The sequence below is a fragment of the Heteronotia binoei genome, chromosome 15, assembly GCF_032191835.1.
Source record: "Heteronotia binoei isolate CCM8104 ecotype False Entrance Well chromosome 15, APGP_CSIRO_Hbin_v1, whole genome shotgun sequence".
NCBI classification, from domain to species: Eukaryota; Metazoa; Chordata; class Lepidosauria; order Squamata; family Gekkonidae; genus Heteronotia; species Heteronotia binoei.
Genome location: NC_083237.1, coordinates 26,813,337 through 26,835,430, shown reverse-complemented (window position 1 = coordinate 26,835,430; position 22,094 = coordinate 26,813,337). Strand labels below are relative to the sequence as shown.

Genomic DNA, 22,094 nt, shown 5'->3' with positions numbered 1-22,094 from the left:
CAACCAAAGAAAAGTATGAAAAATAACTGTCTCCCTGTACACGTGTGCTTTCTACCATGCTTCATTCTCACACCCTCAGGCTTGTTCCTTCTGTTCACTTCCAGTTCGAGTACCTGCTTGAACTTTTTAATAAATTGAGGAAGATTTCTGTTTCATTCTTCTTGAACCAACTCAGGACCACTATAATCCAGTCACGACAACCTCAGCAAACGCCATTATGAACAGCCATTTTGCCCACCCTTGAACCTCAGCCTGGTTCTAATGGCATCAGAGCAAACTATTAAGCTACTTGCACCTTCAGAAGTGTCAGAGTGGTTGTTCCACATTCCAAGCGCACAGACTCTTATCTGGGAGAACTGGATTTGATTCCCCACTCCTCCACTTGCAGCTGCTGGAATGGCCTTGGGTCAGACATAGCTCTCAGAGCTGTCCTTGAAAGGGCAGCTTCTGTGAGAGCTCTCTCAGCCCAACCTACCTCACAGGGTGTCTGTTGTGGGGGAGGAAGGTAAAGGAGACTGTAAGCTGCTCTGAGACTCAGAGTGAAGGGTGAATATAAATCCAATCTCTTTTTCTTCAAGTCCATTGCTGAAGTCAGATGTTTGTTCCTCAATATTCCTTCAAGGATTGAACCTACCATAGTAACTGAGCACTATCTCCCTCTTGACAATGGATAATCCAGTTTGTTACAGCTTCAGTGTCATTTTTTAAAAAACATATGTGGGGAATTACCTGTACATAAGCAAATAAAGTTGCGTAACAGTCAAGACAGTCCTGGAAGCAGGGTGTTTTTCGTAGAAAAAGCCCATCAGGAACTTATTTGCATATTAGGTCACACCCACTGATGCAAAGCCAGCCAGAACTGCATTCCTGTTATTTAAAAAAAACAAACCCTGCCTGGAAGACATGTAGGCACTGGACCCAGTCCAGTCTGGCTTCCGCCCCAGCCATCACAGACGACATCTGCAGACAGCTGGATTGAGGCTGGTTGGCAAAGCTGCTATTGCTTGACCTTGCAGTGGCATTCAACACAGTCTAAATAAATGAAATAAATCAATAAATAAAATATTGGTCCATCTAACTCCTCGGCAGCGAGGGCAGGGTATAAATTGAATTAAACATAAGCATAACATAAACTCTGTATTATCTACCATAACTGGAAGCAGCTCTCTACGGTCTGAGACAGATAAAGTTTTCCCGAGGTCTCGCTACCTGAGATCCATTATGAAGAAGAGATGTCCGTAACCAGATCCAGGATCTTTCACATCTAAGGCATGTAACTTTAATCCCAGCATGGCACCCTAGGGTGTAAAGCACTGGCACCTGTACATATTAGAAGCAAGCTTCAAAATAAAGTGTGTAAAATTTAGGGACACAAATCCAATCACGATTTTCATTTTCTCTATGCAATATGCAGTAGTAGGGACCAACAGTATTGTGTAGTGCTTAAAGTGTTTGACTAGGATCTGGGAAACCCAGGTTTGAATCCCCATTCTGCTATGGAAGTTTGCTGGGTGACCTTCAGCCTGTCACACCCTCTCAGAGTTGCTGTGAGGATAAAATGGAGTAGAGGAGAATGATGTAAGTCTCTTTGGATCTCCATTAGGGAGAAGGAAATGATATAAAGTAATCTCAATATTGGGGATACAGATTGATAGTGGTTCTCCAGAGTCTGAAAGTTTTTCTACAAGTCTTGCTACCTGTAAATCCTTTAACTAGAAATGACAGGGATTGAATCCGGAACTTCTGTGTGCAAGGCAGGTGCTCTGCCAGGGAGCCACAACCTCTAACTCAAAAGAAGCCACATTAGCTGTGGTGCTTTCCAGTCATTCAGTCATGTTCAACAGTGGCTCCTTTTTGGTTTATCTAAGCAAAGAGGGCCATGATAAGAGTTTGCATCTGTTAACAGGAAAAACAAAACATGCCAGGCTGATCACTCAAACCAGAAACTTTTTTTTTTTTTTTTAAAGCAAACACAGCAACAGCAGAGCAATGGGAATGGCGGAGGCTGCTGGGATACACCAAGAGGAGAGAAGCCATTGAGGGAACAAAAGGGCACAATTGTTGTCCATCCTTCTTGACAAAGAGCAGGTCCAAAGCCCTGTCATCCCTCAGGAACTTGCAGCCACAAGCATAGTTCTGGATCTTTCATGCTGACACTCTCCAAAGCCCTTGTTGCTTTGGAGCAAAGCTCCCTTAAGCACTCTGGGTCTCGCAGTGGCAGTTTAGTGTGCTTTCTCCACAGGGCAATTAATCCCCATCAGCTTTTGCCACAGCGATTTCAGATAAAGGAAATAAAGGCATGCAACCCTCCTCACCTTGATAAGCATCTCATCTTTGACAAATGAGACAGGTATCTGTAGGAACCGGCATCATTCACCAATTAAACATGGTGGATTTTCAGAGCCACTTCCCAACTATGGCTGCTCAGCTACCTGTTCATAAACTGTGAGGGTGAGGCTAGAAGGGCAACGGAATGGTGGCAGAGGAACAGTTCTGCAGGGTGAGGAAGAGGAAGTTACACAGTGACAGCTTATGAAAGTCTCTTCCTGCCAATCGTTAGGCTAACAAGCCATATCTCTCATTACAGAGACATCTTCTGTTCCTCCAGCCTGTCTCCAGTGAATGTAGGATAAACACGGGCGTTTCCATAAAGTGTTTCCAACTGACACCGCTCCAAGTATAAGCAAGAACTTCCAACAGCATCGAACAAGGGTCCGGGAAGCCAAGTTACCGGTCCATGTTGTTTTCATCAGGTTGGCCTTGGAAGCAAAGGCGCAGCAAAGTCTCACAGAAATCCAGCTCCTCCTTTGAAAGGGAGAGAAACACAGAGAGCGGGGGGGGGGATCAGTTCCCACACAAGCCATTATACAATTTCAACTAGTTGTCAATATAGATACGTATTTATTTCGAGTAATGGCAGTTTTCTATTCAGAAGTTTCTATTGTTCTATTCAGCCAGTTTTCTATTCTGTCTGAAGCATTTAAAAACACACGCCTTCGCAAGGATCCTTGGTCTCTGTACAGCTATTACATACTAGAATTGCCAGCTCAAGGTTGGGAAAGTCCTGGAGATTTGGCGGAGGCGTGTGAGGAGAGTAGGGGTTAGGGGAGAGGAGGGCCTCAACGTTGTATACCAGGGGTGGCCAACGGTAGCTCTCCAGATTTTTTTTGCCTACAACTCCCCTCAGCCCCAGCCCCATTGGCTGGGGCTGAGGGGAGTTGTAGGCAAAAAAAAATCTGGAGAGCTCCCGTTGGCCACTCCTGTTGTATACCACAATTTAGGAGTTCTGGGAAAGAGTCATGTTACAGATTGTGGATATCAAGGGTTATGATGTTCCAAGACAACCAGAACTAGTTCTTTAAGATTTATGGCAGGATATAAGGATCCCTCAAACTAGCAGAGAATTGACATCAATTTTAATTAGAGGCTGACATCCTGTTTGTTCATAGGGAACTAATAGCAATTTTATGTTCTGCTGCAAAAACTGTTTTAGCTAGATCATGGAAAAACAATCAAATACCATTAGTTACTACCAAATGGCTTTATAAAAGAACCTGAATTTTGTATGATGGCAAAAATAGCTTCCAATATTCATGAATCTAAAATGGGAAATTATACATTTAATTTTTATTCAGTTTGGTTTTCCTTTATAACTTATATCTCAGCCCTGGGCAATCCACCGTGGTTATCTAATTTGGCTAAAACAATTATAGTTATTTGAAATATGCTGCTACTGTATACTCTTAGATCTTAGTATAACTCTCTGAATGAGGATTTGTATTACCACTCATTATTTATTGTTCAAAGCTATTGTGTTATTTACATTGTAATTTTTATTTCATTATTGCAAAATAAAAAATAACTAAAAAAACCCTTTATTAGTGACCGCTAATATGGCAATCACTATAAAATTGAAAGACCCTGGCCCACCTCAACTGAATCTTTGGTATACCAAGGTGTGGGAGATGTTTGCAACAAAATTACAGAGCATCTATACTTTTGATCATTCTGGAGCCAAAGCAAACATAATGGATAAATGGTTTTCTTTCCTTGAGGCATTATACAGACACAGTTCAACTGCAAGATCTCAAATTATACATTGCTACAACAAAATAATCAATTATATGTGACTGTTTCTATTGAATAATTAATTTGGATGGTTTTCAAGGTTTGTTTTTAATCTAGCTTTTCGTTACCTTCTAAAATTTTCCTTTCCTCTGTGCTGATTACATCTGGGAACTTAAACTGTATATTTCCCCCCCCCCCCCTTTTTATTTGATGTATATTGTTGCTCGTGCTGCTTTGCTACAAGTTATGTTGTTATATATAAATGTAATTAAAATAATTAATTTTAAAAAACCCCAAAACACTGTATACCACCACCAGAGTCCACCCTCTAAAGCAGCCATTTTCTCCAGGGGAACGAATATCTGAAGTCTGGAGATCTGCTGTAATTCCAGGAGATCTCAGGGCACCACCTTGGGGTTGGTAAAACTAATCACTACCCATTCTGCCTGATGACAAAGAGTTCTATGTTAACTCTAAAGTTTGCATGCTACTGCACCAAGCCTTTTGACCTCGGTCTTCAATGCAATCACCCTGTGCTTTTACATCTCAGTAAGGCAAGCCTAAACCAGAGAGGCTTTCCATTGGTACCTTCATGAGACTGCATTTGGGGTGGGGGAGGGAGACCACTTACTTGGAAGTGCCTCCCATATCTAAATTCTTTGTTTGGGACATGGCTTGGATGGCCTCTCAGCTTCCTGTCAAGGATCTTACCCACATGCATTCTACGGGTGGTCAAACCGCTTTGAGGGCTATACCACTGGACTGTATATTTGCATCTTCTCTAAACGCCCTCTGGTGGATAGTCAGAGCAGCAAAGACACCACAGAAGGAATGTTCCTTCCTAGCTGTGCCAGTTGTATGTCTTCCAAAGAAGCATCAAAGCCCAGACTGCTTCACACAAAGAAGCTGGCTTGAGAAATTCAACACTGCACTTTTATTAGAGAAGCTTGAACCAGGAGGGACCGCAGCTCAGGGAGCGCACCTGCAAGAGTTATAAGATCAGTCTCTAGAATCTTCCGTTAGAAAGATCATGAACGCATGAGGATTTACTGAATCAGACCATCAAGACCAGTATTTTCTACTCAGGCTGGCAGCAGCAGTTCTCCAGGGTCTTTTTATCACCTACTACCTGATCCCTATAACTGGAGATGCTGGGGACTGAACCAGGGACCTTCTGCATACCAAGCAGATGCTTTACCACTAAGCCACAGCCCCTCCTGTTCACTTCACAGGTCATGTGAAAGACCTCTCCTGAGACCCCACAGAGCCACTGCCAGTCAGAGCAGATGGACAATAGTGACCTTGGCAAACCAACTGTCTGATTCCGTTAAGGTAACTTCATGTGACCTGGGTTCTCAGCTACGGAAAGGAGAGTTTGGGGTTATTCCTCCTTTCCTGTATCCTAGAACCCCAACAAGTCTAGTTTTCTATGAGCAGGGAGGATGACCGATCACACACGTAAACAGTCTAAAATAGTACAGTTAATCAGGAGAAGAATCACACAATCACACTGACCATCCATTTATAGCTACCCTTTGACCCCTTGGGAGGTCCATTCCAACATGCAGATCTGCATGGCTGGTTGAGCTTATGGTACAATGGGTTGAGCTGATGGTGAATCGTTCCCTTTCCCCAATCCAACCAATTATACCAAGAAATCACCCTTCTACCAAGAAATCACCCTTCTATTTGTATTTTAAGCTATATCTGCAGGCAACACTCGGCCTCCAAAATGTCAAAGTATGGTTTTTCAACTTGGTTCCCACCCCCCATAAAATCCCAAACAGGGTGGGCAGACGGGCAGAGGGAGAGCTTTAAAACAGCACAGCAAGACGGGCTCCCCATCCCCTACACTTACCACATTAGGCCAATTGTTTAATTGTCAAGTTTTGTGCAACCTAATTGCTACATTCAGAAGCAAATTGTCACTGTGAACAGCAGGGGTGGGAACTAATCTGCCAACAGTAAACACAACAACAGTCACAGACAGAGAAAAGAAGGGACTGTATCCCCCACTCCAATAATTAAGGGAAGGCTTGGGTGGGGAAGAATAGCATCTGAATGGCCACAGGAAAGGAAATTAATAGCACAGAGAAGACTACAGCGTTGGTTCTAGCAGCCTGTCTTACAGAAGCTTCTAGGGCAGAATAACTTCTTTCCTCAAGCAGAAGACTAATCCACCAGGAGCGGAGAGAAAAGACTAGGGCCACCCGCAACCTGAACTTTCTCTCTAAAACTGAAAGCTGCCACTGACCATGAAACTTTATGGTGGGGTCCCCACTGTGGCACCCGCCAAGTTTTTAGAAAGCAGGAGCAGACAGTGGGATTTCCACCCAGTTCATATAAAACCTGGTTAGATGCCCACAAAATAAAAGACAAATATTATCAGGGGAGGGTTTCTTAGCTGTCTCAGTATGTATACATTTTATGTGCATGCAAAAAACTATTTTTAAACAGCATGCTCATTGTAAAAATGCATCCTGTTAAACAGAGCTTCTGCCTGAAACATTAAAGAGTTACTACCATAGTTATGCACAGTCTCACTTCTTAGCACAGGGGTGTCAAACATGCAGCCTGGGAGCCAAGGGCCTCTGAGCAACTGGCTGTCATCTGCTTCCTTCTCCCTCTCTCTTGCTTCCTTCTGCATAACAGCTTGCTTTGCAAGGCTTGCTCAAGTGCACAGGAGCTACAGAGCAAAGCCTCTATTTTCTCCATTGGCTGAGGCTCCTCCTTCTCCTAATCACCTAGGAAAGGAAGGAAAGAGCCAGAGCTTCCTTTGCCCAGTTCCCTGGGTCCCATGTGAGAGATAGAAAGCACATTTAAGACCAATGAGTGGTGATGTTTTAAACATGTTTTATTTTAAGTTTTTTTTAAAAAAAATCATTGTGTTTTTCTGTGTCCTCTATAAAGTTTATATCTCTGCTACCTAATCTTACATAGGAACACACATGGTCCGGCCCGACAAGGTCGTGTTAGAGCTCCAAATGTACCCGCAAGCTCAAAAATGTGGGAGACCCCCACTCTGTGGACAAAAGCTGACATTGCTCCTATCTGTGGACAGATTCATAGGGTGGCCAGACCGTCCCGACCACCCGGGAAAGTCCCGCCCCTGCCCCCAAATTCCCGCCTCACGGGTTGGCTAACCCGGGACCAAGCAAATCCCGGATTCGCCAAAATCCGCCGCTCTCGCCTAGCCCGCCGCTCGCGCATGCGCGGGAGCCGACTCTCCCGAGAAGCCGCTTTCCCCCTCCTCTTCCTCCTCCCCTCCGCCTTTCCCTTTGGATTTCTCTCGTTGCCTTCGAGCTGAGGCACGGTGGCGGGCGAGAGGGGCTGTGGCGCGCTCGAAGCCTCTCCCCTTACAGGCGGTAGAAAGGAGCGGGCTTGCCACCGGCGGCAACCCCATAGCCGCTTGAGCGCCGCCTCGCCGGTGGCCGCCATGGCCTCGAGCAGCGGGAGGAAAGGCCGGGAGCGAGAGCCGCCTGAGGCGGCGGACGAAGAGCTGCCCGTGTACCTGGCGCGCCCAGGCACGGCCGACCAAGTCCCCCGCCAGAAGTATGGCGGGATGTTCTGCAACGTGGTGGGCACCTTTGAGAGCAAGACGCTGGACTTCGGGGCGCTCAGCGTGGGACAGCGCGGAGCTCACCGCCCCGCCATGCGGCAGCAGGAGCCACAGCCCCCTCCGCATCTTCAGGAACCTTCGGCTGGCGGCGTCGAAATCCGGGCAGCCTCAGGCAAGGAACGACTGCAAAACCTCAGCCGTGAGGATTACAAGGTAAGAGCGGGGGGGGGGGGGGAAGAAACCCCCTGGGAGGTTCCTGCCCTCCTCTGACATTGCTGGGCTGGAGATGAAGGATGGAAGGGCAGAGGGAGGCCACAGGAGGTGGCCCGGGGGCATTGGCTGGGGAGGGGGAGAGGGAGGGAGAGATCATGTCGAGGTTGGCTTTGTGGGAGTATTCCCAGCCCCAGCCGGTACTTGTAAGGGAATCGCACTTTATTCAGTGCAGCTCCCTGCCAAGGAAGCGTGTTTAGCTTTTCTGAGAAACGCTGGAGTTTTAAACTTCTGGTTAAAACTGCAAATGGTTAAGTTAAAATAAAGACACTCAAGCTCTTGGCCTAAAGTTGCAGGGCTTGTTTCGATATAGCGATGGTAGAAGTAGTTTTTACGGTTGCCATGAGACAGGCACAGACCCCCACCCCCCCCACTACCCCCGACAAATACACTTGGTATCTGAATAGCGTATGCGAAGTTTTGAGGAATCCCTTTGTGCTCCCTTTCCTACTACTTACGGATCAGCACTATAGGCCTAAAGGTAGTTGACATAAAATATAACTTGCAGTTTAGGGATGATCATTGAGTAGAATAAATCTGCACTTGCCCCGTGCATGCATAGAGACCATGTGATCACATTTAAAGGATTGTGCATTATTATTATAGTGAATAATAATCCTTCAGTGGAAATCTGTTGCTCATTCTAACCAGTGTATGTGCTGCAGTATCTTAATTCTTGCTCCCAGAGTTGTGGTTAACCAAGAGAAGACTGTGCAACTTTATTCAGTTTTCTTTCTTTTTTGAGAGAGCAAGCAAGGCCCTTCTTTGCATCACATTGCATGTCAGCAGCATTTTTGAAATTATTAACTTAAAAGGTCTATGGTGTGATTCCAAGAATAGTTAAGCAAGCACGTTGTGAGAAAATACAGTCAGTTTATGGCATAGTTGACAATGTGTCTATTTTTAAATAGAAGAATAAACTTTTAACTAAATTGAAGTGGTCAGAGTATCAAAATCTTCTAAATTTTGTTTCTTAAAATGAGGCTTCAGATTATGAGCTCTTCTGCCAGTAGGTAGAAATGTTTTTTTAGGTTTTGGCTAAGCAGGATTGGCATTTGGAAGACCATGAAGGACAACTGTGCAGAGAAAGGTAATAGCAAACCACCTCTGCTTCTCACTTGCCTTGAAAGCTCTTGCTGGTTTCGCCATAAGTCATCTGCAACTTGACTGCACTTTACACACATGCACACCCACAGTTGAACAAACATTCTGCTGGGATATGGGACCTTTAAGGAATTCTTTATATCCCCTTTGGACACTGGGTGTACTGTTTTCCACTTTGGGAGAAGAAAAATGAAACTGGCATATGACTCATCCGTTGGAAGGGAAGGTGGCATGGTATAGCTAGATCTTGTCAGTCTTAGTTAAGTCTTTGGATGGGAGACTTCCAGGAAGGCTGCTGAGGAAGACAATGGCAAACCACCTCTGCTTTTCACTTTCCTTGAAAGTCCCTTGCCGGGGTTGCCATCAGTTGACGGCACAGTACACACACACAGCTTATCCATTACACTGCATCTGGCGATCTTTGCGGACTCCGCTTCCTTCAGCTTGCGTGTTTGGAAGCTCTCTGGGGCGGGGACCTGGCAGAAGTCCGGCAGCTGGAGGCGGATGGGAGCACCCCTAAACGGTGTTCCACCCCCGCTCCCCGAAATGCGAATCTGGGAGCACCCTATGGATTGCAAAGCAGGTCTCTCTGCTGGGAGGGAGGGCTGCTTTTGCTCTTTCCCCAGGATCGGAGGAGCGCCTGTGGGGGGAGCGCGGCAGGGAGGAAAGCCAGACGAGAGTCGAGATTGGCCAGCCGCTGGCCGTGAAAGCAGCCTGAGGGGATAGGGTTGCCAATCCCCAGGTTGGGGGCAAGGGATCCCCCAGTTTGGAGGCCCTCCCCCCACTTCAGGGTCATCAGAAAGCAGAGGGGAAGAGGGAAATGTCTGCTGGGCTCTCCATGATTCCCTATGGAGACTGATTCCCATAGGGTGTAATGGAGAATTGATATAGGGTATAATGGAGAATTCTCGGGTGTCTGGGGCTCTGGGGGGCTGTTTTTTGAGGTAGAGGCACCACATTTTCAGCATACCATCTGGTGCCTCTCCTCAAAACACTCTTCAAGTTTCAAAAAGATTGGACCAGGGGGTCTTATTCTATGAGCCTCCAATGAAGGTGCTCCTAGCCCTTATTACCAATGGAAAGGAAAGGTCCCCTGTGCAAGCACCAGTCATTTTTGACTCTGGGGTGACGCTGCTTTCACGTTTTCATGGCAGACCTTTTTAGGTGGTGGTTTGTCATTGCCTTCCCCGGTCATCTACACTTTCCCCCCAGCATGCTGGGTACTCATTTTACTTCCTGTTTCCGGCAGTGGCATTTGGGGAAAATGATGTCACAGGAAGTGATGTCACTTCCTGCTTCCGGCAGGTGGCGCGGGGGAAACGATGTCACATGAAGTGATGTCATTTCCTGTTTCCGGCGGTGGCATGCCGTCACCGGAAGTGACGTCACTTCCTGTTTCCGGCGGCGCGCACTTCGTGTGCGCTCACACACATTCATTCCCCCCTCAAGGTGTCCCTGGCTGGCCTGCAGATATTATGGCCACCCTAGGACAGAAGCTGACATTGCTCCTATCTCTGCCACTTCTATGTTGAAATTAAACCCCAAGAACCTTGTGCTAGAAACATAAACTGCCATCATTTCAATGGGAGCACTGGAAGCACTTACAGACACGGCTGAGAGAACAAAAAGCCCTTTACACAAGGCCGGACCTTCATCCACAAGAAGCTCCTCCCCCATGACTGAGTGTGTGCAACGGGCTCCCCTTTAGGGGAGGGACTTTCAAAAGCCAAAGACTTCTCATTCTTGGCAGCCAATACAGTTTTGGGGCTCTAGAGCAGTGAAGAGCTCAAGACTTTGGCTACTCACAATCAGTTGGGCAACAGCCAAGCCCTGGAATTCCCTAAAAGGTAGATTTAAAATATCCTGTGTTGTTTAACATGTACCAGATTAGATGAAAACCTAAAATTGTTTATTAGAGTGACAGAATTTGGGGTTGCCTGCTCTTAAAACTCAGTGGTTGTCCCAGAAGACATACAGCCCCCTTCCCAGAAAGAGGAAAGGCTTCAGAGAGAGCCCATTTATGGCCTACCTGGAACGCTTCCTGCTCCTTCAGTAGCTGGCACCGCTCCTTTAACAGCTCCTCAAGGGCCAGTTCTGGCTGTTGACACTCTCGAACCCCCTGAGGGAAATCTGTCACCAGGCTGAAGTTGAGGGCCACAGAGAGGAAAGGGAGATTAGACACAGGGCAGAAAGTTCTACCTCCACCAGCCAATGTTATTTCCCTCTTTGCCTCCTTCATCACTGACTTTTGCAGGTGTGCTGCATGGTGATGTACTTCCCTGCATCTACTGCCCATCGACTGCACAGGGTGTGGCCAAGTTCTAGTATTTCAAATGAAGAACCTGCTTTGCCTCACCAGAGATACAGACTGACTGCAAATCACTCTCTGCATCTCTTTGTCTACTGCTAGAAATCTGATCCTGCCTCCAGCCTACTGCCCAGTTCCTAAGAATGCCAATCCAAAGTTCATGTAAAGAATTAGATTCAGGGAACAGAGGTCCATCACAGGCTACTAGCCAAGGTGATCCAAGAGAACTTTCATTTTCAGAAACAACAAAGCTTGGAATCCCAGGGCTGGGAGGCAGCAGCGGAGAAGGGCCTTGGCCTCTATGTGAGACAGTATGCTGGATAAGGTGGACACTGGCCTGATCCAGTTCTTTTAGGTTCCCACTTTATGCAAGCAATCCTCCACTTTCCATCCAAAGTGCCTACAGGGGCTGCCTCCCGCTCCCCTTGATACCTGCACAAGGCTCCCAAGACGTGTTCATGGAAAGTGCTGTGTTCAGTCCGGATCAGGGCCACCAGCTGCTGGACCATCCCCATCGAACAGAGTGTTTCTGGGGAAGGGGGAAAGAGACAGACAGTATAACCCGGCACTTAGTAACAGAGCTGCGAACAGCTCCCTTTCACTGCATGGATGCTTCTTAAACTATGCCATTTGTTTTCCACCATATTCAATCAAGGTGGTTTGCAACAGCTTCTTCTAGCGAGAAAGAACTCTTAAGAGCTACATAGCTCACCCCACAAACCAAACATACATTTTCAAGGGGAAAGACTCCCCCCCCACACACACCAAGAACTGTTAGCTTCTACATATCAGAATGTCAGACAAGAGAACCCAAGTTCAGTGCCTTAAGAACATCTTGGAACTGAGGGGAAGGGCTTGTTCCTCAGAACCAGGCAGGTCCCCAGATTCATCAGAGAGGCAGTGTGGGTCCCCCTCAGTTTCAAGGAAGGGACTGCTAGAGGCACCAAGCCCCCTGCCCCCTTCTCACCTTTCTGTTCCGGGTGATCGATAAGAAGGTTCTGCAGCAGGAAGGCTGATTTCACTTTCAGCTTCTGCACGTTGCTCTGCATGGCCCTCATGAGAACTGAGAAGCCATCCAGGCGCAGGAACTGCAGCAAACCCGCTTCCTGGGCTCTCACCAGGCCTGGCAGCACAGAAGAAGAGTTGGTTTTTATACCCCAAGGAGTCTCAAAGTGACTTACAATCAATCACCTTCCTTCCCTTCCTCTCCCCATAACAGGCACCTTCTAAGGTAGGTGGGGCTGAGAGAGTTCTAAGAGAACTGGGACTCGCCCACTGTCACCCAGCAGGCTTCCTATGGAGGAGGGGAAGAAATAAAACCTGGTTCTCCAGATTAGAGTCTGCTGCTCTTAGCACAGGGAATGGATCAGCAAACAAATGCCATTTACATTCATGTCTCACTTCAGCCACAGACTCAGGGGGGTAATCTTTGACACTGAATGTGCTAAATGTGCTTCACAAAACCCCCAGATGGACACAGCTTCTAATTGGGCCAAGAAGTGAATAACCGGGGATAACAGACTCATGATTTGTGTTATGCACAGGATCACAACAGGATCAACAGCTTCCCATCCATCAACAGCCCATCCATGGGCCAAAAGGGCTTTTTTTTTTTTGGCTATCAAGTCGCAGCTGATTTCTGGTGACCCCTAATGGGGGTTTCCAATACAAGAAATGTTCAGAGATGGTTTGCCATTGCCTGCCTCTATGTCATGACCCTGCACCTCCCTGGTAGCCTCCCATCCAAATACTATCCAGAGCCAACCCTGCTTAACTTCCAAGATCTGGGCTAGCAAGGTGGTACTGGAAAGTGCCGGCAAGAGAGATTCATAGGTGGCTTGCCATTGCCTGCCTCTGTATAGCGACCCTAGGTTTCCTTGGTGGTCTCCCTTCCAAATACTAACTAGGACCGGCCCATCTCAGCTTCTGAGATCTGACAAGATTGGGCTAGCCTGGGCCATTCAGGTCAGGGCTCAAAAAAACTAAATGGGAGGAAATTGTAAGAAGTCAAGCTTTTTGCAAATCCACAAAACTTCAGCATGAACCAATGGAAAAGATGAATGGGTGACAGTTGTTGTTTCCCCCCTAAAATTATGCCCACCAATGCATCTGGGACAGCTGGGCCGATTCACCTCTCTGCCACGGAAGCTCACTGGGTGATCACAGACCCCTCACACACTCTCAACTTAGACTGCCTCAGAGGGTTGTTGTTGCAAAGTTAAAATGGAGGAATGGAGAACACTACTGCAAAGCTCCTTTGGGTTCCCACTGGGGAGAAAAGCAGGGTATAAACATTTAGATACTGTTTGTAACAAAAATCCTATTGAGTTCAACAGTCTCAGAGCAGCTGCACAGTTAGAAAGATCAATGCAGATGCTAAAAGAGTCAAAATCCATGTGTCACTAATGTGTTCTCGCTCAACCTCCCTCCCTCCAAACAGAAGGGGGAGAGTAGGGGAGCTGTTCCCAGACTCACAGGAGATAGCAAAGAGTGCTTTGATCCGGACGGCTTCGCTGGGATCATGGTCCAGTAACCGCAAGAGCTTCCTCATGCAGCCCAGTGCCAAAGCTTGCTCCTGCACCTTGGGCACATTTTGGGCACAGGTGCCCACCAGGTGGGCAGCTCGCCAGCGCAGCTCCTCCTCCTCATGCTCCAAATAGCGGTGGGCCAGAAGCCGCATGCCCTCCAGTTTACAGAAATCTAGATGAGAATAAAAAGGTGGAAGAGTTTGAAGGGGAGACTCACACATATGGCTGGATCAGTATTATTTGCAGAATACAGTGCAAGGTGAGGTGTTGATCCTCTGAATTATTTCACCATAGCCCACAGGAGCAACTCACCAAACATACGGTCATGAGAGTTCCTCTCCCTTCCCCTCACGCGTGCACATGCATCCTCTCAGTGTCAGGAACTTCCCAAGTCAAGTGCAATGTTATCAGGTGGCACTGAAACACACCTGATCAGATTTGGGTGGATGGCTTTTGCTGATGTTCAGGGTCTTTGCTGGACGTAGTGGGATCAGAATTGTGAATTGTAAATGTATCGAGAACTTGTCTGTTTCACTTCCATCACTGTGCAAAACTCTGCACACATGGCTGTCACTATATAAATTATACTCAAGCATTCTTAATCCATGTTCTTCTCCCCAAAGAGGCAGGGTGTCTTCACCCCAGAAGGCCTCATGAACTCCAAATAGCCAATTAAAGGAAGTCACCCATTTCTGCTTCTGTGAATAGTTAATCTTGGCTGCAGTTGCTTTGCACAGAAATGTTACAGACTGAGCCTCTCGATTAGAACATCAGAAGAATCAGAACTGTGGTCCATCTAGTCTAGCATCCTGTTTCACACTAGCCAACCCAAAAAGGGCTTAGAAGTCAAGACTTTCCCTGATGCTGCTTCTTTGCACTGGCCTTCAGGGGCTTGCTGCCACTGGATAAGAAGGCTCTTTTTAGTCAGCTTAGGAAAGGAGGTTCTCTTTAGTCACCCTATCTACTAGCTGTTGATTGACTTGCACTCCATGAAAGCTGTCTGTATTGGCCATCACTACCTTCTCTGCTAGTGAACTGCACAATCCAATGATTCACTGACTTCCTTTTGTCTATCCTGAACCTACTGCCCATCAACATCACTGTGAGCCCCAAGTTCTTTTATTATGGGACAGGGAGAAAAAGTTCTTACTACACACTTTCCCCACCTTTACATAATATTATAAGCCTCCATCCTGTCTCCCCTTGGTTGTCTTTTTTTTTTTTAAACTGAGACATGCCAGCCTCTTTAGCTTTTCTTCATTGGATAGGCGCACCATTGCCTTGGTTGCCCATTTGATCCAAGGCAGTTCTCCAATTTGTCCAGGTCCCTGAATTCAGCATCACAACAAACTGGAGCTTTGTTAAAACAGGAAGGGTTCAGTCAAGCCATGTGTGTGGGGCAGGAAGGAAAGTGCACCTGCCCAGAGAACAAGCCACAGCTAGGAATGACGCGAATAAACCTGTTTAGAGATTCAGGTGGGTAGCTGTGTTGCTCTGAAGCAACAAAACAAAGTTTGAGTCCAGTGGCACCTTTAAGACCAACAAACTTTAATTCTGGGTGTAAGCGTTCATGTGTATGCACACAAAAGAACTGTGCTTGCACATGAAAGCTTATACCCAGAATTAAACATTGTTTATCTTAAAGATGCTACTGGACTCCAACCTCTCTATAATTAGAGTTTGTAGCAATGTCTGAAAGCAGCCATAGTGTTTGCAATACATCTGTGAAAGCTAATCATTCTGCCAACAGAGAATCACACTTCATGAACTTTATGAGGTCAGCTCTCTACCTCAAAAAGTATGCCACAACAGTCTTAAAGAGGCCACAAAACCTGTGTGTGTTGCACTTGTAAATTAAAAGTCTGCTGAAGTTCTCAAATACAAAGCTCAACATAGCCTAATGTAAGAGCCACATGGAATAAACGTCAGATGTCTGAGAGTCACAAGACACAAACATCAGATGAAGGAAGGAAACTGTAACTGCATTCTCTTGGTTTGGAGAAGTGATTTAAAGAGAGAAATGTCTTCTCCAAGCCAGCCAACTGGGTGGTGGTAGGGACTTTGAGAACCACACAATATGTGTGAAAAAGCCACATGTGGCTCCTGAGCCACAGTTTGGCCACCACTGGCCTAGGCTAATCTGGAAGACACTAACATTTAAAGTGTTTGAAAAAAAAATCTTTCCACTTTACAAAGGCTATTTTGTCCTACCCCAGATAGACTTTAAAAGCTCTCCACTTCTTTGAATTCTTCATGCAAGATGCATTTTCAATCCACTTTCCAGTTTCTCCATCTCCGCTGACCCTCTGCTTGGTAACCTTTCAAGCCTCGGCTACCCATCATGCTCTTCGCACACTCTCCTGTGTATGCACATGCACAGACAAAAATGAGAAAATCTCCCTACCTGCAGCATTATCCAGGTTTTCACACAACTCTGCCAGAAGATCCAGTGCTTCTTCTCTGTTCACCCGGTCCGAATGGGCTTCCTCCAAACTCTCCTGGCTCCCTGTTCCAGGTGTCACTGCCTCCAACACCCGCAAACACTCCTTCATCTGTTCTACCTCATCCACCTGGCCCCGGAATGCCTCCACCATCGCTTCCTGAAGCCACTGCCTCCCCTGGGGAATCAACCAATGGCAAGAGGGAGGGAAAAAACCAAGTCAAAAAACCCTCACACACAAGACCCTCCTCTTCCTGCCAAGAGCCTATATTCCTTCCAGAAATACCCATGCATACGGCCATCCCCTGTCATTTTTTTACCAAAGTCCTGACCTAAACCCAGGAGTCCTGCTCCCCAAAATCCTCTACCCTTGCACGAGTTAAGTTTGACTGACCCTCAAGTTCCACAGCCACTCCGAATTCAGCTACAGTCACCAGCATTTGTTACAGGCTTTGTTCCTGTAGTTTGCCACGCAGGCATCAGTGGGTAAGAGCAAGATGTGAGTCCAGAGAAATGAAATTTTCCATGGTATAAGTTTTCAAGAGTCAATGCTCCCTCCTTTTTGGTATCTAAGGTGTTGGCTCTTCTACTGCAGCCTCGTATGCTTGCCCGCCTGAAATTAGCACCTTAAAGACTAACAGGGCCTTTTTTGAGCAGGAACGCAGTTCTGGTTGGGTTGGTGTCATGGGGTGTGGCCTAATATGCAAATTAGTTCCTGCTGGTTTTTTTTCTACCAAAAAAAAGCCTAGAAGACTAACAACATTTGTGACAGGCTATTAACTTCTGGGAGTCATTGCAATGACTCACACTGGAGTACAATTGCTGCTAGTCTTTAAGGTACTACTGGACTCCTACCCTTTTCTACTGCTACAGGCAAACACGGCTACCCACCTCAATCTATCACCTGAAACTAGCTAGTAAGAATGCTTACCCACATGTCATCAGGTTGTAAGTAGTGGTGTTCAGGAAGTACAAACACAAAGGTAGCGTTTGCTTGCTTTTTTAACATTTACATTAAGGCCCTTGGAAGCTTTGCCTGTTGACTTTTACATATACATCTGTTCAAGGCACAGAAGAAATCTAAACTGCTGCTCCACCCCCACCCCTTAACCATTTAACAATCCTGACTGGTTTGTGTACCCTTTGGGGCAAGCTGATTTGCTGCAGACAGAAAGGTGCACCTGAAGCAACACAGATCTTTGCTGTGTTACACATACTAAAGCTTATGAGGCTCTGATAGATCAAGAGGCACTACACATATTTACATGCATGTACCCCAAAAGGCCAAAAATCTGGTGAACATTTGAAAAGGAACGGTAACAATCCCAGATGGATTTTGTGAATGCCTCAGACACTGAGGCACACATCAGCAACACTGATAGTAACCAAAAACGCAGTTCTTGTTGCTCACTTGTGCAGCTCTGGAGAACAGAAGAAACATATCTTTATTCTCAAAGAGCTGCAAAAATCTGAGACTATCAGCAACATTCACACTGCAGGACTCGCTTTCCACTTGCAAGGAACTTTGTGAATGCAGGAAAAGCATTGTAGATTTGTTCTACAACCAAGCCACAGCCAGTGCCCAAATTTTAGCTTTACCTAACTGATGCCCCCATCTACCTGACTGCAAGTAAACAGGAGTCTCAGATGCAGATCTTCACATATGGACACACATGACCCAGACATCATCATTTGATCTCGCTCCCCTCCCCACCCCTTGAGCAGAGCTGTGTACCTCATCAGACATGGGCTCCAGTGGGGCAGGCTCAGCATTCCCTGCCATGACCGCCATCTGCAGCAAGCCTTGAAGGTTGTGGGGATGCTCTCGCGGAGGCTGGTTCCCACCAGTGCCCCCTTCAGCCATGGCTGGGGTCTACGGTTTCTGCCAGAAGACGACTCCCAACTCTTGAGGAAAACACAGAGAGGCCTGAAAATCTCCCCCAAATGAACCTATCCACCAGAGAACCAAGGTGACCTGGCTCCATACACAAGATTCTGTACACTGCTACCAAGAAGATTTAAAGGCTTGCGTTCTTAAGTTTTCACCATTCAAGAGAAGCATGAATTCAGGCAGCCTCTCTCCTGCCGCCTGCCAATTGTCCACGCCTACCAAAGCCCTCTCTTGTGGCTACTTTGGGTAGTGGTTAAGTGTGTGGACTCTTCTCTGGGAGAACCGGGTTTGATTCCCCACTCTTCCACTTGCACCTGCTGGAATGGCCTTGTGTCAGCCATAGCTCTCACAAGAGTTGTTTTTGAAAGGGCAGCTGCTGTGAGAGCCCTCTCAGCCCCACCCACCTCACAGGGTGTCTGTTGTGGGGGAAGAAGATATAGGAGATTGTAAGCCGCTTTGAGTCTCTGATTCAAAGAGAAGGGCGGGGTATAAATGTGCAGTCTTCACTCTGTGTTCAGCTGAGGGCCTCACCAGAGGCTTTAGAGATCTTTTCCCCTGTCACAATCACCTCAAGTAAGCCAAGCCATTTCTTGCCTCCCTGCCTTGGCCCAGTATAAAGCATGATGCTGGTAGTGACTCACCCAGCATTTCCTTTCACTGCGGCTCCTATGAGCACAATAGCAGCACAGCAGAGCAATACCAGCGTGGGCTACAGCTCTCTCGCCTCTATTTCTTTAGATATGTATATAGATCCAAGGAGGCAGCCATGTTGGTCTGAAGCAGTTTTGTTGCTTTCGCATGCTCATGCTACTCGGATCAAAGGTTTGCGCAATTTGTTAATTTTACTATTCTGCCATTGTACCATTTTACATTCCAAACCACTGCCTACCAGATAATTTTACTTCACTGTCATTGGTTCTTAAATCTGTACCATGTTGCATTCTGGGCCACTACCTACCAGCTATATATGGCTCTGCTCAGCTATGTATGGCTATGCTCACTGTGCAGGATTCCTCGACTGAAGTGTGCTTAAGAGCACACGAAAGCTTACATTCTAAATAAAAATTGGTTGGTCTTAAAGGTGCAACTTGACTCCTGCTTTAGATATGTATATCCTGCTTTTCTCCCAGTGCAACTTAACAGCATTATTCTCTCATTTTCCATTTTATCTTCACACAATTAACCTTCGGGGTAAATTTGCTGGAAAGAATGCGATTGGCCAGCCACCCGGGGGCGGCGTTTTGAACCTGGGTCTCTAAACTCCTAATCTGCCATTTTAAGAGCCATATCATTCCCCTCACCATATGCAAACATTACCTGTGTACAGGGTTGCCAGCTCTGGGTTGGGAAATACCTGGAGGTTTGAGAAGGGTGGAGCCCAGGGAAGAAAGGAAGGGACTTCATCAGAGTTTAATTCCACCAAGTCCTCCCTTCCAAAGCAACCATTTAATCCAGCGGAACTGCTCTTAGTGGTCTGGACGGGAGATCAATAGTACTTAGCGCGAGATCTCCAGATGGTACCCGGAGGTTGGCAGCACTCCTATCTACATATGAGCCTGATTTCGACAAGCCGACCAGCTCCTTTAGCCCCACTGGATAAGGGATTCTTGCCCGTGGGCTGCCAGATCAGTGCTTAAATCCGACCCTGCTCCCATCACCGCTTTTTTTTTTAAAAAAAAAAGGGCAGGATCCAAACAGGTCGACAGACAGGCACGACTGAAAACAAGCAGCCCCGGATAAGTCTTGCGGGCGGCCCCACCTGCTATTAAAGGAGCCACTTCGGCGGCTAGCTCTGAAACGGGTCCTCCGCTTGTCTTCCGCCACCGCTTCCTCCCTCCAGACCACACTAGCAGGTTGTTGTTTTGCCACCCCGGCTCTCTCGAAGTTTCTCCCCTCCCCTGGGGTATTCCCTCTCCGCTTCCAATCAGCCTCCGAGGAACTGCCCTCGCCGTCTCCTGCCTCCCTGGCCAGGTTTCCCCCCTTTCTCCCACCCTTCCATCTGGGCTCCTCCACGCACCGAGAGCGCCACCCCACTCACCCCTACAGCGCGCAAGCCTCTTCCCGGCTGGCTGTGGACGCGGCCATCTGCAACCACGTGGAAAGGAAAAGGAGGAGAATGTCTGGAGCGGAGCGGAGCAGAGCGGGAGGCGCCTAGAGGCGAGCTCCGGCAAGCGCAGCGCCACAGGAAACAGATTCGGATTCTAGAAGCGAAGCTTGAGAACGTTCGTGCGCAGGGTGCGAAGCGCCGCCCAACAAACCGGCGCTTCGGTCGCGTTCTGCCCGGCCTGTCCACGCGAGGCCTGCTCCGGACAGTGCTGCAGAAGGTGGCTGTAGACGGCTGAGGTGGGGAACCGGATGCTGCGCCCGCAGGATGCATTCCTAGAAGCGCCCCCCCCCCCCGTCTCATTCGCTGCAGGGGGAAAACTGGCAACGCCCCTGAAGAACCCTTCTCCCTGAAGTGCCCTTTTTTTTAAAAGAGGAAGTTTTCGGTTTTGACTTTTCCCACATACAGTTCAAATACATCCCGGGGGTAACCAACTGTAAGTTGGGAAATGTCTAGACTGTAGTGTGGAAGGGACCTCAGCAGGGTATAATGTTCTACAGCCCACCCTCCAGGTAGCCATTTCGTGCAGGGAACTGTTATCTGGAGAGCAGCTGTATTTTCGGGAGCTCTCTAGGCCCGACCTGGAGGTTGACAGCCTGACCTCAGTTTTCTACCTCTTTCTGCTGCATGTATAGGCCGGGGCTCAATGTTAATTGGTGGTGATGGTTTCAAGTCATTTGAACAGCGTTTTCTGTTGCCATCCATACTGTTTCCATAATGTGTTTGAACCAGATTTTTGAATCAATGGACAGTCCTGCAGGAAGTCTAGCTTGCCACTGCATTTCAACCTGGCTGCACTTTACAGCACATCTGTGGTGTCTGTCAAAATTGAGGCATTCCCCATTCTAGTGGAGAACACCACCAGAATCCCTGCCTTTGCCATCACCTCCATGCCCACCCACCCCCAAGAATGCCAGCTGTGATCCCCAACTACACTTCTTCCTCCACATTTCATTCCAGGTTATAGCCTCCACTGACCATTTTCAAATGTTTGTTCACTTTTGAATTTTTGGACAGGATTGGTGAAGTCCATTCCTGTACCCTTTTATTTTTAAAGTTACATGCACATTGGATTCCCCCACACAGAGACACACAGTGCTATCTTCATTTTTGAAACTGCCAGAGGTGCCCATGGAACAGAATAAAAATATGAGTTTGGAGATCTTGTAGATGGGTGAAGAGTGGAGTTCCAAAAGGACTGATCCAAAGGCTCACAAACTAGGGTAGAAAGAGTTCCCATCATCATACCAAATAATTACTTCCACCAGTGCAGAAGTCTCTTGATTCTCCTCACTCAGTGGGAAGATCCCAATCCTGCATCCTGGTGGAATTGGAACAGCAGAGCCAGTCTCTATTCGAGTCTGCAGCTCCTTGCTAGGAAACTTCTGGGTAGTACAGAAATGTATTTTCATTAGCTATCTGTAGTACTAGATAAGACAGTATGTTCTCCAGCAGTCACCAAAGGGACAGTCATGAAAGTTCATGAACAGACAACAGTATTATGGGATGTGTACACAAGCCACAGCAGAAATAGAATAGTGCCCTGTGAGGCAAAGCATCCCTGGGCCACCCTCCACAAGGCTTAATGAGAATGGTGATAGGCTTGTTCCATCCTAAAGGTGTTACTAATTGATCTCTTGATCTACACAGCCCTTATCATCTTCAAGGCCAGAGCCCGAAAAGCGGCAATTAGCTTCTCATGAGAACCTGTGGCCCACGGGATGGGAGGGAGAAGGTCAGGCATAATGGAGTAATGGGTTCCAGCAAGACTGTGTGTCAGGTAGCACTTGTCTCAAAAAACTAATTGAGCTAAGAACCTGGA

The 22,094-nt window shown here is 47.2% G+C and overlaps 1 protein-coding gene across 1 annotated transcript; it reads right to left on the bottom strand.

Annotated features, from left to right (window-relative positions):
- Nucleotides 1-1,930: 1,930 nt before the first annotated feature.
- HSPBP1 (HSPA (Hsp70) binding protein 1) lies at nt 1,931-20,541 on the bottom strand. Its single transcript, XM_060255876.1, has 8 exons — nt 20,207-20,541; nt 18,013-18,182; nt 16,242-16,455; nt 13,785-14,009; nt 12,277-12,432; nt 11,742-11,838; nt 11,031-11,142; nt 1,931-2,805 (listed from the first exon to the last, which is right to left on the bottom strand). Exons 2-8 carry the CDS (start codon nt 18,139-18,141, stop codon nt 2,728-2,730), a joined length of 1,011 nt encoding a protein of 336 aa, XP_060111859.1. The 5' UTR covers nt 18,142-18,182; nt 20,207-20,541; the 3' UTR covers nt 1,931-2,727.
- Nucleotides 20,542-22,094: the final 1,553 nt, after the last annotated feature.